This window comes from Taudactylus pleione, unplaced genomic scaffold (assembly GCF_031769625.1).
Source record: "Taudactylus pleione unplaced genomic scaffold, aTauple2 ptg000225l, whole genome shotgun sequence".
NCBI lineage: Eukaryota > Metazoa > Chordata > Amphibia > Anura > Myobatrachidae > Taudactylus > Taudactylus pleione.
This window is the reverse complement of record NW_028284627.1, coordinates 10,180,759-10,196,872: the sequence shown is the minus strand read 5'-3', so window position 1 is coordinate 10,196,872 and position 16,114 is coordinate 10,180,759. Positions and strand designations below refer to the sequence as shown.

Genomic DNA, 16,114 nt, shown 5'->3' with positions numbered 1-16,114 from the left:
TATCTATACCACAGATTTTTGCTAAATCAATATACTTTATGTTTAATTCTTAAATAGGAAATAGTAGGGAAAGCACAAATTCTATATATAACTATAGACACACACAACATACTGACCCCGTCAATCTATGATAAGGGGCCGCTATCTTTGGAATTTCACAAGTCCAAGTTTGTGCGACATAAAATGTATGACATGATATTCAGGAACGGATGGCAGAATAAAGGAGTCTCTTACAGAATGTCAGTGTCACAATAAGAAATTACCATGGGAGTTACAAGTCGTCTTTCATATTATATTCCAAACTCCTACGTTTTGTATTATCTGTGCATAAAGGAAAATGGTTCCAATGCATTCAGAGCAGAGAGGCTCTATGTAACCCAGACTTACCTAGCGCACACCAGGCTCCAAAGCTAATCAATACTAGCCGCTACTAAACAAAAAGACCTATAGGAGACAATTAGGAAGTGAATGAATCTTATAACACCCGTCCCTGCCGCAGAAGCCTGCATCCTTTATATAACTGTCACACAGAAGTGTAGCTAATGTATATAGAGAAAATGAACAGAAGACATTGTGGAAATACTTACATATGCTTTGTAATCGCAGGCTTGAAAGATGAGCTTTTCTGGATGATGCTGCCAGTACTGGAAAGGTATAGAGCCAGTAGTTTCATTGGGGGCTCGGAGGCTGATAGATGGTTCTCCCCAATCTCCTGTCTGAAAATCATATTTACTCTAAAAGTAACAAGCGTCAGTTTAGTAGATTGTATGATAAATGTTCAATGCACATGGATCACTAAATATTATAACACAAAACAGAGGCCTGTGTTTCTCCAGCTACTGTCGGACTACAAGTCTATGTTGGTTATGGTATGATGGGACTTGTAGTTCCATAAGCACTGGAGAGGCAGAGGTGCTGTAGCCAGCTTTGCGAAATTGCATGCACTTGGCTGGAATTTAAAGGAAAAAAGACCGTGATTACATAGACCCCCCCAGGTCCCGTCCACTTCGGCCATTCTTGCATCGATTAAAACGTTATACATTTGTGACTAGAAGGCACTAACATAACTTTTTCTTAGAATTCTATAAGATATTTCACCGGTATTTAACAAATACTCATTTTAAAACTATCAGTCAAAGAAGCCAATGATCAGCAGCTTTGACAACCCACTTCTTAGTAAATCTACCCCCAGGACTCCTAGGGGGCTTTGAGGACAGAGAAACACTGTCCTAATGTAATCCCCGTAACTAGCTATATACTTTATCTCCCCTCTTACACCTTCTCTATTAGACCAACCCATGTTTTTTGGTCCAGTCTGGCTACATATTGTTTGATTATGTCGCAAATTAAACCTGTCCAATGGCTTGAAATGGAATTAATAGGGATCAATGATCCCTATATAATTTTTCTCCAGTTTAGGGGTAGCTTGACATGGTGAATGCACATCAGGCACGAGTATCTCTATAAGTAATTCATAGAGCACTTAGGGGTCACGGGGGGAGATGTATGAAGGGAGCAGCTAACGGGGGTAAAGACCAGGGACGTGTAGTCAGGGTAGGCAGAGCCTCCCCTGCCATACTCCCTCCCCTATCATACTCCCTGTCATGCTCCAGAGTTTTGATATAAAAGCTGTGTTTTTATACATGTGTGCCTCCCCAGCCATTGACCTCACGTCACTGGTAAAGACTGCACAATTATCGAGGCGAAGCAGGTCCAGACACCACTTGCATGTAATAAAATTTGTTTTGCCGAAGAGGGTGAGTGTTAATTCACCGGTCCAGCGAATTGAGCTCTCCCTCTTCTGGCTATGTGTCCAACGGGCACCCGGGGCTCTGTATAAATAAAATAATCTATTGTTTTCTTCTATGCGCAATCCCTGGCTGTCGGCTGTGTGGTGCAGCCAGTCAGTCAGTGCCACTGACTGCTCATACATTTTTACATTTGCCTGCACATCGGCGCACTATCTTGAAGTTAGGAGTGAAAATAATGACGGGCCAGTCATTTCAAACACATCTCCACATGGGGGAGAAGAGGTATCAGTGCACGTAACGAGTGAGGATACGACTAAACCCCATAACGCTGTTTAATACATCTACCCCTATGTACTAAGCTTGGAGAGAGAAAGAGTGGTTAGAGATAAAGTACCAACCAATCAGTTCCTAACTATAATTTTTCAAACTCAGCCTGTAAAGTGACAGGAACTGATTGATTGGTACTCAGTCACATTCCACTTTATCTCACTACAAGGCATAGTACATAGACCCCTTAGAGGTGGTAGGCAATTGACAGCCCAAGTGTCACATAGGGCTTCCCTGTCCATGTCCTCCTCTTTGAACCTTAACCTACTGTAACAATTCTGATTTCAATGAATGAATACAGCACATGGTGCTGTCATCTCATCAGATTCACTAGCCAGCCATAGACCACCAGCTTTCATGAAGCCCAAGCAGTAGGTTAACTTAATGCTCCTCTACAAAGGTAGAGTAATATTTGAAGCTGGGGATAGACATCGACCATCAATGTTTAGCATACATCAATGGTTTGCTTCTGATGGTTGAAATTTTGCAATTGATGGTGGAGTCCTAATATTTTTCCATCGTCAATGGTTGAGTTTTGGTGGTGACGCCGCAGCAGTCTTGTTTCCCTGTCGTATGTTGCTTAGCTTCATCCTCATGATTGGCCAGCTGCGATCAAATGCACCCATTTGTGCCGCCCACCAATGGTTCAAACCATCAATTGTTTTCTGTCGATAGTTTCCTGCCATCGATAGACGGTACCAATGGCACTAATGTTGGCGAACCATTGTTGAAAACCCATACAATGTCCATCTCTAATTGAGGCCCGCTTAATATTATCATGCTGTCCATTATTGCTCAAAGACCTTACAGATATTTATATGCACGTCAGCACATTAATATTAATATTGTGAATCATTAATATTGTTAAAATCTATAAACTGTTTGCAATGAAGCAGCAAATAGGAGCTCGCACTGTAAGCAGGCTCTCTAGTGACACATTTATACCTTCCTAGGTATTAGCATTCTACGGGAAATGATCAGGCACCCAGAAGTAAGGAGCAATTCACTATGTGGAAAATAATTACATGGTAGTATGATCAGGGCAGGAAGAGTTTATCTCATTTACACATAAAAGCAAACAAAATGACAACTCAAGCGGCTAATTATACATCTGCAGTCTTCTCAACGCATGAAAAAAAAATGTAACTGCACAAAATATTTATAAAAGAAATATCTTAGAAAGCAAAACATACAAAGGTATATTTGGTTCTCATGGCTTATTTTTGGGAAAAAAAAGCATAATAGAAAAAGACTGTGACTCTATCAGGGGTATTCAATATGAAACAAAAATGTCGGCGTCTACGCGTGTCGAAGTTTTCGCCGCACATCGGAGCTTTTGCTGGCGAAAAAGTATCGCGCGCGCCCCCGATTATACCCGTATTCAATATGAAATCGGCGAAAACGGCACCCGGCGAATGTGAAATCAGCGAAAACTTCGCTGATTTTTGGGGAAATCACCCTAACACCCCCGAAAAGATGCTCTGACATGGGGGATCACTCTGGATACCCCCGATAAGCCCTGCTGAAGGTTTTTGGGGTCTTTAAACGGGCTCAATAGATGCTATTTTGGGGATTTGGGAAGGTGGTGAAGAATAGTATTTAGAAGGTTTTTTTGCTGAAAATAAGTAGTCCCAGCAAATTTGGGATACTTGAAAATGGGGGTGAGCATATTTAAAAGTTGCTAAAGTGAAGTTTTAAAAAACGTGAAAAATCCACCTGCCGCAAACACCTGCAATGAAAAAAACACCTGGGCCATACTTGGGGACCCCCCTAGTTTGTAGTTCGCTAGTTTTTAACTTTGTACCCCCCAATTTTTTGGGGGGTATTCTTAGGTATTTTTTTAAAATGTTTTGACACAGTTTACCTTTGGGGGACTGTCTGAAGGTTGCAGGGTGGTTTCCAAAATGTTGCACCCCAAAACCCCAATTCTGCACTTTTTTTCGCCACCCATTCCTTGGTGATACTTTTTTGCAGGGTCGAATGCAATATACTTTTCGCACCGACGAAAAGTTTTCAAATTGAATACAGTGCAAAAGTAAAAGCGTCGAAAATGACGTCATCCGAGCGAAAACCTCGCAGAAACTGCGTTTTCGCTCCATATTGACTACCCCTATATATGTTGTATAATATTTATAGATGTGCCTCCCCAAAAGCAACTCTAACCAAATTTCTTCCGTAGAACCCTGCTGCCTCCCCCATCACCCATCTAGTAGAACCAGGGGGATTCCGTCCGCCGCCCTAAGCTATCCGATCAGCTGCAAATTCATTCATGGGTGACACTCAAAATCAAAATCATTAAAGCTAGAGTTTGTGGACAAATATCAACATCAGGGAAAGACTGAACTAATTATAGCTTTAATAACTGAAAATTGTTAGGAAAAACTCATTGTGCAAGGTTGTACTGAACAGCAGATTAAAGGTGCCTACACACATAGCGATTTTTTACCCGATCTGGCCGATTCCGACGCATCGGAATGACAGATCGTGTAAAAAATGCCCAAATCGTGAGTCCCCACTAACGATCACAATTGCGATGCGCGTTCCCGCAGGTCTCACATCGCATCGTCAGATCTGCCGTGCTGTAGGGCAGACCTGACAATCTAGGATGCGTTGCAATGTAAAAAGTCTGGATGCAAGAGAGATCGTATGAAGATTGGACACCAAATTGTGTGCAGAGCTGCCGGGGAGAGTTTCAAGGGAAATCGTACACATAGGCTGATCGTGAGCACTTCGCTATGTGTGTAGGCTCCTTAACAATGCAGTTCTTCAAATTGTACTTAGTGTACTTAGGGCCTGATTCAGACCCACTCGCGAGCGGCTGTCCGCTCGCAAGTGGGTCGATGGTCTGCACTGAGCATGCGCACGACGGAGGGAGCTCCGTCGTGCGCATGCGCCAGACACGACGAGCGAAGGACTTTCCTTCGCTCGTTGTGTCCGATCAAAGGGGGCGTGCTGTCAATGTTGATTGACAGCACGCCCCCTTTGGTGGGCGTGCCGGGGGCGTGCCTCCCTGACGGGGGCGTTCCCACGGGAACGCCTCCCGTCAGAAGCCGGCCCACTGACATCACTAGTGATGTCAGTGGGAGTGATTTTGGCTCTGATAGAGCCAAAATCACTCCGGAGCTTGCGGTTGAAAATCTCAACCGCAGGCTCCGGCTCGCAATTTCGATGGTCGCGATGGTCACGACCATCGCGGCCATCAAAATGCACGCTCGTATAGCCTGTGGGTGGTGACCCACAGCTATACGAGCGTCCAGGAGGACGCTCCATGAAAATGGAGCCCGGCCCTCATGCAGAGCGTGCGCTCTGCTCAGAGCGTACGGCACTGAATGAGGGCCTTAAGTTTACAATTTTAACTCTCTCCTTAACACATCATTCAGAACAGAGGGGCACTTGCTTTATGTATTCATTAATTTATGTATTAATTATTGATTGATTGAATTAATAAATTAATTAATGAGAAGAAGAAATTAAAGGGCTTTTCTACATCAAGATTAGTTTAATTATGTGGCTTGTGCATTGTCACTAACTACAGTGCTCTGACTTCCTTTTGTGTTTTGCAGTCATGTCTTTATATTATCAGATAGAGGGCGGGATGCACTAGCCTCAAAAATTCTGTCAAGATACTGTATCTTATGCGGCCCACCGGCACTGCCATCCCCATAGAATGTGCCAACATGCAACAAGCTCCGGAAACATAGCTTTCCGGAGATTGTACCCGATAGGCAATGCCATCTATAGATGGCATTGCCTATAGAAACTTATGGACTTCTATCGGGAAGGGCCCGGATCCCTTCCCGATAGTGGTCATGTGCAGCCAATGGCCGCGCACAACGCACAGGGTCAGACAGGACCACAGGGGTACAGGGGAATCCCCAGTGGGCCCCACTGCCTGAGAGCTCACCCACTCCTCTAGGCTAGGGATCAGATTCCAGACTGTGCACTTGAATTATAAATGTTTCATTATACCGCACAGGACTATGGTGTACTTTCTACAAAGCATTGCTGTTATTAATCTTATACATCATCATGCATGCACTAGCAGTATTTACTATACATATATTTTTAAAGGGGCACCGATCATGCACACTCTAATAGTTAGCCAAGCCTCTCTGGAGACTGGTCACACCGCTAAGTATAGGTCCCTATAGCTGCATTTCCCTGGTGAACACTTTGTGCCCCAGTCCGATACCGACTACGTATTACTTCACCCAGGTCATAAACTTGGGAGCAAAGATATAGCCGGAACAGCTAGGTATCGCAGAGCAAGAAGAATATGGTGCATAACGGTGGTCGATCCCTCAGGTAAGTAGGCGATCATGCCTGTTACTGATCACATTATAAATGCAAACATTAATTAATCTTGTCCAGAGTGATTTAGGGGTCTATTTACTAAGCAGTGTTAGGTGACAGAGTGAAAAGTGATAAGAAAGTGATAAGGTGCCACAGTACCAGCCCGTCTTAGTTAGCCAGTGTAGTGCCGACCGCAGTGAGTGCGGTCAGCACTACAAATTTACACATGACCGGCGCTAGGCTTCCCAGCGCCGGTCCTGTGCTGCACAGCCGAGCCCCTTCCCTCCCTGAACGCTTGCCCAATAGCCAGGAGGAGGGTGGCAGGCGGGCTCATGCTGTGCATTCTAACACACACATCGCCGCCAGCGCTGGTGGCGATGTGTGTGTTAAACAGCAGCCAATGAGAGTCAGATAGACTCTCATTGACTGCAGCAGCCCCCACTGCAAGAACCGGCTCCCTTCCGGCTCCTGCAGTGGGTAATGGGAGAGACGTCATGACGTCTCTCCCATAATGCAGAGCGCGCCAGCCCGGGAGGACTGACGTGCGGACGCCGGCGAGAGCAGGAGAGTGGATTCAGGTAAGTATTTTTCTTTTATTTATTGTTTTATTTTCAGTGTGTATTTGCCGGGGGGGGGGGTTTCTATACTGGGGGCACTTATACTGGGGGCACTAATGGGGAACTTATACTGGGGGCACTTATACTGGGGCACTAATGGGAGCACTTATACTGGGGACACTAATGGGGCACTAATGGAGGGCACTTATACTGGGGGCACTAATGGAGGGGACCTATACTGGGGCACTTATACTGGGGGCACTAATGGAGGGGACCTATACTGGGGGCACTAATGGAGGGGACCTATACTTGGGGCACTTATACTGAGGGGACCTATACTGGGGGCACTTATACTAGGAGCACTTATACTGGCGGCTCTAATGGAGGGACCTATACTGGGGGCATTTATAAAGGGGGCACTAATGGAGGGGACCTATACTGGGGGCAGTATAGGTCCCCTCCATTAGTAGGGGACCTATACTGCTGGCACTAATGGAGGGGACCTATACTGGGGGCACTAATGGAGGGGACCTATACTGGGGGCACTAATGGGGGGGACCTCTACTGGGGGCACCACTGGGGGGGACCACTTCTGGGGACACTCCATTGGGGACCACTACTGGGGACACTGCATAGGGGGGCTACTACTGGGGGGCACTGCATAGGGGGGGACTGATACTGGGAGCACTATATAAGGGGCACTGCATAGGGGGACCACTACTGGGGCAATGCATATGGGAGTCTACTACTGGGGGCACTATATAAGGGGCTTACTACTGGAGGCACAAGGGACACTGCACTGGGGGCACTGAATAGGTAGGACCACTACAGGGGGCACTGGATAGGGGGGACCACTACTGGGGGCACTGTATAAGGGGCCCTACTGGGGGCACTGCATAGGGCGGACCACTACATGGGGCACTGCATAAGGGGGATTATTACTGGGTGCACTGTATAAGGGGCACTACTTGGGGCCTGCAAAGGGGAACCACTACTGGGGATACTGTACAAGGGGCACTACTGGGGGCCTGCATAAGAGAGACCACTACTGGGGACATTGCATACTGGGGGTACTGTACAAGGGGCACTACTGGGGGCCTACACAAGAGGGAGCACTACTGGGGGCACTGCATAGGGGGTACTGTATAAGGCGCACTACTGGGGTTAAGGTGCATATGGAATGGAAATTAATGTTCAGAGTGACGAGAAAGGGGTATGTGTGTCATGTTGACGCACCCCATTTTTAAGTGGCCACGTCCCTTTTGACCACGCCCATTTTTCGCAGCATGCGCTCCAAATACCCTAGTTACGCCACTGTTCCCAGTGACAGGACACAGCGCTAATCATTGTTTCCACTACAGCAGTGATGGGCAACAGGCAGCCCAAGAGCCGCATGTGGCCCTCGGCTCCTCCCTGCTTTGAAGTCAGATTCATTTGTTATAGACTGAAACACTTGTTCATCTAACATTAAAATGCCTGCTGATGTTTTATTACAGATAGGTGATATGAGTGGCCCTATTGATGGTGAGAGGGCCGCCTATAGATACAATAGAAGTGATAGATCTGGTGTCCTAAGTCATATTACACAATATGACACCAGTCAGATATTCAGCATAAGGTCAAAGTGATAAACTCCCAGCCCTAACCGTGAAACCTTTTATGCAAAGCTGTCCTAGAATGGTGAATCACACAGATGAGTCTGTCAAGCAGTCCATCATTTTATATTACTTTGCCTGAACTATTTTTAAAGGAGCTGGAGGCTCCATAATAATGTCTAATACTATATATTGTTATACATTAACTTCTCATTCATTTGTCATTTACAGGAGACCATTAAAAATATCCTTGGGAAAGGATCTTTAACTTGAGACGTGAAGCTATAAGAAACGTGTAATCACTTCTGTAATAGCTCTCAGTAGATCATTATAAATTCATACATGGTAAACAATATAATCCTATTATACAAAAATCAGTTTTTAATAATGTTTTAACCTCCATAATGATATTGCAGCTTCACCCTTCCTCCAGATATTATTTACAATGTTCTTACAGTATCATTAAATCTTTTTTATTTATGGGGCACCTAAACGTTAACCTTGCAAGAATTGTTTGAAATAAAGTTAACAATAAGGGAAATATGTGAATGTGCAAAAATGCGTCCTGCAGGTCATGTGATGGTGGCGTTAAAGGTCCTGTATTATGCAAATGTACCAATTGGTACAGGAAATGCACAGATGAGCTTGTCTATACAGTGGTGTCTGCTGGGAGTAATCATGCCGATGGTGGTGTTCCAGGCAGGGCCCAGTGCCGTATGGAGTTGCCGCCCCTTCCCTCCTCTGCTCCCTCCCCCTGAGCTTAAAAATGTCCTCTACCTCCGGGAGGGTGGTGGGCGTTTCCTGGGCCCTCCGGATACAGTGGCGCTCCAGGCGACGGACCGGCTTGCCCGTGCCTGGAGCCGCTACTGGTTCCAGGCTTAATACAGACTGGGAGCACACAGGCTGTTTCAATTGGACAACATGCAAAAAAAAAATTGCGGGACTATAAGCTGATAATATATTCTATTTCTGTTTATAAGAGGACCACAGAGCATTTTTCTCACCAAAGAAGGACTGTTTTTTTGTTTTTCTAATGGGTTAATGGCTTATGAGGTACCCATAACAAATTATTGTATATTTTTATGGGTTGTTTGTTAGTTTTACCATTTGGGCACATTCCATGTGGTTAAGCTCATTTATATGTGTTGGCTATGAAATCCCGGCGCTCATAATGCCGGCGGTCAGATTCCCGCTGCAGTGTAATCCCGATAATGGAAATCCCAACGCATGCAGGTAAATATTCTATTCTAACCCTTCCCCCAACCCTACCGTCAGACCACCTTTCCTGCAGCCAAACCCTCCCCTCCCGCTGCGTAACCCTAACCCTAATACTCACCATCAGGATCGCAGCTGCCGGGATTGTGACTGCTGCCAGGATTCCAGTGCCGGGATTGTGACCGCCGGCATTGTGTGGGCCAGGATGCTGACTACATCCCCATTTATATTCATACAAATACCCATGCTATATAAATATTCAATCACATGAAAGTGTGCATGTAACAAAGTCACAATGTCAAAAACAAGTCTGAAATTAGCAGTATCGTAAAAGGAAAATGTTAAAAAGTTTAACTGAGGGACAGTAAGTTTACTTGTGCAGTCTTCATGTGTCATTCATTTTCGCATACAATGTGAAATTTGGCCTTTGTCTGTGTTCTCATGATGTTCTTTAAATAAAGGGTGATCTTAAAGTGAAAGTTGCAGTGACATTTGTAATCTTTTTAAAGTGCGCATTTATATTCTGAAAAGTATGCACCACGGATCAAGTTCATGGGCTAGTTCCAAAAAGGAGCACAAGTGCATCCTAACCCGAGGAGGAAAAATATTCTAGGTCTGGGTTTTATGCACATTTGTAAATAACCCTTAAGCTATGGCTAATGGAGTTTTATTTTGCACATAAACGGATCCTAGATAAAACATAGCCTATAAACACAAGGGTTTTTATTTTTATCTCCCAATTATTATTAACATGTTTTATTAATTTCTGTTGTCTTTTGACTATAATAAGGCATTTGTGAAAGCTGTTCTTAAAACAGGACTCTACTGGCCTCTATCAAGTGAATTTGCAAAGAAACTAGTAGAATATTTCCCAGCCTCCTTCCCCCCTATTGTCTTTCATTCATATATTATAACAAACAATAACAAGTTCTCATTTCTATGCGCTGACCAAACTACTTTATATTCTGATTCACAGTTGATTCTTAGCTGTGCAGATAATTAGTTACACATAAATGCTGTATTTCAACCATATATCTACAGGAAAAATTAATAACGACAATGATTTGCAAATCAGCTCATTTGCAATTGGGGATTTAAATTTAAATAGTATAATATTAGTGGTGATGTCCTATAAACTCTTTTTTGGCATTAAGAGGCTTTTATGTAAGACTTAAAGTAGCATCTACAGTAAGCTTATTAAGAGTTTTTTGCTTTTTAAAGCACAGAACAAGGTTATCCCACTAACTGATGTTTTCTATTAATCACTTTGAATTTTGCTTGGTAGTGAGTTATTTCGAGAACCTAACAACGCCCGTGAGTGACAGAATTGGGTGACTGCAAATAAAAAAAAAAGTGCTTCTTGCAAATCACAGCGGCAAAAATGATACTAATGTTATTCAATAACATGTATAACACGGCTTCAGTCACACTTTCTCATGTAGAATTAGGTGTTTGGAAATATCATTACCTGAGCCATTTGTCTTTCAAGCTTTGATCTCGGTATATCGTCAAAATAATTCTCGTTTCTTCTCCGCCGTCCATCTCCTTGCATCATAATGTGGGAAAAATCCAGCGATCCACCAGTCGGATACAGCTTTGCGGATTCAGTGACTGAAAAGCAGAAAAATATTTACTAATGGTATGAAACTAGTACAAGGCTGATATACAATCCTCCAGTGCAGAAGTAATCAGCTACGTAATCACACATGGCTCCTTTATATATTCCACTACAACATGCTGCCAATTACAGAAGACATCTGCAATGCATGCTTTCACTTAATAAACTCCTATGTTCCATGTTTTCCTGTATATAACAGGCAGTGTAAGTATTATAGTGACACAAACACTGCACGGAGGCATATCACAGACGCTGCAGGCAATGGAAGTAACACATACAAGTACATGGGTGAAACAAACTTGGCTATACACTGAATTCCATGTGACGGAAATATAGCAAGTTCATTTGGCTAAAATACACAAACAATGCTCTGAGGTTCCACTTGGGATGATCTTTAATTGGAGTAATAGAAGTAAATAGGTAATGGGGCTATTTTACAACAGACAGTACATATACAGAGTGATTGCTACTAGGGTTGAGCTTATTTCCCCTTAATCCTAAGGACCTGGAAGTGATGTGCAGTGAGGGCGGAAGTGCGGTTCCATGCCCACAAAGGCCACTGAAAGAAGACATTTGTACCCTTACGGGATCGCTTCGCTCACCACGCTTCGGGCGTGGTGGGTCACTTCTCTCGTCACAGGTTTATATTCCCCCTCTATGTCTACGTGGATGGTAGGGAATGATGTTGGACAGTAACTGATGACATCAGGGTCTGCTCGGTGAAGGGCATCTAGACACTACCTTGCTACTAGTGACGAATGTCAGGGTGGAAAGTGAGTATGGTTTGCACATTTGGGTGTGGTTTATGGAAATTAAAGTGTGGCATGGGTGGATTAGGTGTGTGGCCTGTGAAAATTGGTGCATCGTCTACTGCAGGGGTGGCCAACATGTTGACTGCAGTCCACCGGTCGACTGCATTGACATCTCTAGTCACCCACTCCTCAAAGGTCCCCCGCAGTTCTGACGTCACCACTCTTGCAGTTCAGGCATCACCCGCGGGGAAGTTGCACAGCTTGCTGCGGTTGCGACATCACCAATCCCACAACACCCCACGGTTGCGTTTGCGACATCAACAACACTGGTCGTGGAGAATACAGCAGCAGCTCCCTGTAGTCACTTTCTCTGCTGACATGCCATCAGAGGCTCTGATCCTGACTGTGTTGCCTCTCACATGGACTCCCTCTGGAGCTGGATGCCAGCATTTTGCAAGCCCCATCTTCGAGCAGAGGGCCTGATTCGGAGGTGGACGCAATGGCGATTTTTACACAGATCAAGAGATTGTTTGCCATTGCACAAGCGTATAAGCCACACTGTGCATGTGCTGAGATTGTATTGCGATTCCGCACGTATAGAGAACCTATTCGCAAAGTGAGTGACAGGATGTCAGCATTTGGGGGAGGTAACGTAGGGGAGGTGGTCATAAAAATGCAGGCGTATCCCAAATTCCGTTACATGGGCGTGCATAAATTAGCCATTGCGATCTCATACGCAGCATGAAAGCCCTCAGCATGTCAGGAGAGCTGCAGTGTTTGCAGCTGGTCAGACCTTCCGCCTGGCAAGATGGCTGATCGGTGCGCCAATGTTACCGATAATTACGCAGGTAAGCGACGTACGCAGATGAGAAGGCAGCAGTGGGCGTCTTTATGCACGAGTGATCTTTGGAACCATTAGCATATTTTCGCAGCAGCGTTCCATACGAAATCGCAGGAGCGATCGCATTAGCGTCCATCTCTGAATCAGACCCAGAGACCTTTATTGGTTATAAATAAGGTAGGTTATTTGCTGATATATGTGTATTACTTGTTTAATAATCATATGTAACCTTCTTTGCAGCATCTCTTGTGGATTTTCCTTACTAAACCCACTGCTAGATGTACCGGAGCACTCTCCTGCCACCTGATCTTTTGTCTGGGCACCATCTTGGAATCATAATCTGAGGGTACAGACTCTTCTCGGCAGTCAGATGAGCCCTGTGTTATTTTATTTATCTATTTTTTAAAACACTTTTTATTATCAGAATAGATGAGACAAAAAAGGCATCAAGTATTACAATGAAAGAGAAAAAGGGTAGGGGAAATCAAACAGTCATATTACCAAAGAAGAATTTCGGTACAAACAAGAGTTATGCGTAACTGGTCTGGAGCAGATAAGGAGTGAATGGTAAAATAAAGGTGGCGGGAGCGAGTAGGAAAAAAGGGGAAGGGAGAAGGGTAGGAGTACTGAGGGAGTGGGAGGAAAGGAAGGCAGGACTTAGAAGAGGGAAAGGAGTGAGCCAGGGTTAAGTGAGGCAAGGGCACTCCATGGTGTGCGAACCACGGGGCCCAGGCTGCATGGAACTTGTCTATAGTATTGTTCAGTAGTCCAGTAATCTACTCCATTCAGGACACAAACGAGATGCAACTCACCACCTCTTATTTGGAGGAGGATTTGAGTCAGTTTCCAATTGTGCGCAAGTTCATACCCTGCTGCACGTGCAATGTGAAGTAAAAGTTTGGCAGTGTGTTTGGGGGTATGACGGAGGAAGGGGTGCAGAGGTAGGCGTGTTGGGTCTAGAGATGATGAGTGGCCCGTGACCTGTATTATGAGAGTTGTGATCAGGGTCCAAGGGGGAGTGAGAACAGGGCATGACCAACATGTGTAGAGAAAGTTCTGGATTGACCACATTGTCGCCAGCAGGGGGAGACACACCTGGATACATTGTGTGGAGACGGTCTGGGTCCAAGTAAAATTTAGTTTTCTTTGATAGCGGCACTGATGGAGGACTTTAGAGTGTTAGAGAGCATCAGGTCCCATGCCTCTTCCTGGGGTGAGAGGGAGCCCCGTGTTATAAGTGTGTCACCACTAACTGCACAACTCTTAGCTGTCTTCCGGTGTCTTTACTACTAATGCCCACCCATTCCCTGCAGAATCTCAGAGCTGGACTGGCTTCTGGTTCCTGTGTCTTTTCTACTAATGCTCACCCATTCTCTGCAGAATCTCAGAGCTGGACTGGCTTCTGGTTCCTGTGTCTTTACTACTAATGCCCACCCATTCTCTGCAGCATCTCAGAGCTGGACTGGCTTCTGGTTCCTGTGTCTTTTCTACTAATGCCCACCCATTCTCTGCAGAATCTCAGAGCTGGACTGGCTTCTGGTTCCTGTGTCTTTACTACTAATGCTCACCCATTCTCTGCAGAATCTCAGAGCTGGACTGGCTTCTGGTTCCTGTGTCTTTACTACTAATGCTCACCCATTCTCTGCAGAATCTCAGAGCTGGACTGGCTTCTGGTTCCTGTGTCTTTACTAGTAATGCCCACCCATTCACTGCAGCATCTCAGAGCTGGACTGGCTTCTGGTTCCTGTGTCTCTACTACTAATGCCCACCCATTCTCTGCAGCATCTCAGAGCTGAACTGGCTTCTGGTTCCTGTGTCTTTACTACTAATGCCCACCCATTCTCTGCAGCATCTCAGAGCTGGACTGGCTTCTGGTTCCTGTGTCTTTACTACTAATGCCCACCCATTCTCTGCAGCATCTCAGAGCTGGACTGGCTTCTGGTTCCTGTGTCTTTACTACTAATGCCCACCCATTCTCTGCAGCATCTCAGAGCTGGACTGGCTTCTGGTTCCTGTGTCTTTACTACTAATGCTCACCCATTTTCTGCAGAATCTCAGAGCTGGACTGGCTTCTGGTTCCTGTGTCTTTACTACTAATGCCCACCAATTCTCTGCAGCATCTCAGAGCTGGACTGGCTTCTGGTTCCTGTGTCTTTACTACTAATGCCCACCCATTCTCTGCAGAATCTCAGAGCTGGACTGGCTTCTGGTTCCTGTGTCTTTACTACTAATGCCCACCCATTCTCTGCAGCATCTCAGAGCTGGACTGGCTTCTGGTTCCTGTGTCTTTACTACTAATGCCCACCCATTCTCTGCAGAATCTCAGAGCTGGACTGGCTTCTGGTTCCTGTGGAGCGCCTTTCAGACCCAAAATGAGGCATTTAACAGACCTTTTTTTTTTTTTTTTACCAAATACTGCACAAAATCCAAAGCAGCTACCATAGCATCATTCAAAGTGTCGGAAATTTGTTCAAACATAAAAAGTCATTTGAGGTAGGAGAAATATGGAGGGACGGCTTCATTAAGGGAGGTGAAGTTTTATTTCTTGAATGAAAAAAAAACTGAAATATTGGATTCCATGAAAAACATTTCTAGATCACGAAATACCGTCATGCAGAGAACAAAAGAATGGGTACAAATTTGGAAGGTAATGTTAAAGGAGGACATTAAATGTTATTGTCTGTCCCTGCTATTTGATAAATCAAAAGATTTCACTGATAATGCACATTTCAGTGTTGTCATTCGAATGGTCATCTCTGACATGTCTTGGAAAAAAGAGTTGTTAACTATTGTAGAATTGGAACAAACAAGAGGTAGAGATATGTACAACTTATTTAAGGATTTCAGTGTTCTTTCAGGCTTTCCAATTCATAAGCTGTCAATTACTATCACTTCATAAGGTAGTATCAATTACTATCACTTCATAAACTAGTATCGATTACTATCAATTGATAAACGAAATGACTGTATAGGAACGGAGAGGGTTAAACCTCCTAGGCTGGGGGTGGACCAGTGTGAGGGAATCATGTGATAATTAGGGCCTATAGGTTTTTAGAGTTGTAGTTTTTAGCAGGGATATTAGAGTTTGTTGGGGGCATGGTCAGCCTCTTTTGTTCCTGTCATCCCACCCTCCCTCCCTAAATTTTACGTTATGTGCTCTCTTTG

The 16,114-nt window shown here is 44.7% G+C and overlaps 1 protein-coding gene across 3 annotated transcripts in view; it reads right to left on the bottom strand.

The window, feature by feature from the left end:
* ANKS1B (ankyrin repeat and sterile alpha motif domain containing 1B) overlaps positions 1-16,114 on the bottom strand; it is a 157,576-nt gene that overhangs the window by 74,924 nt on the left and 66,538 nt on the right. For 2 of the 3 annotated variants that reach the window (XM_088479001.1, XM_088479002.1), the window contains exons 2-3: positions 11,207-11,349; positions 588-734 (exon numbers count right to left, since the gene is read on the bottom strand). In XM_088479001.1, the coding sequence (XP_088335127.1) occupies positions 588-734; positions 11,207-11,293 (234 nt within the window). In that variant the 5' untranslated portion in view covers positions 11,294-11,349. The remainder of the gene's footprint in view (positions 1-587; positions 735-11,206; positions 11,350-16,114) is intronic. The other variant, XM_088479003.1, reaches the window with a different exon arrangement.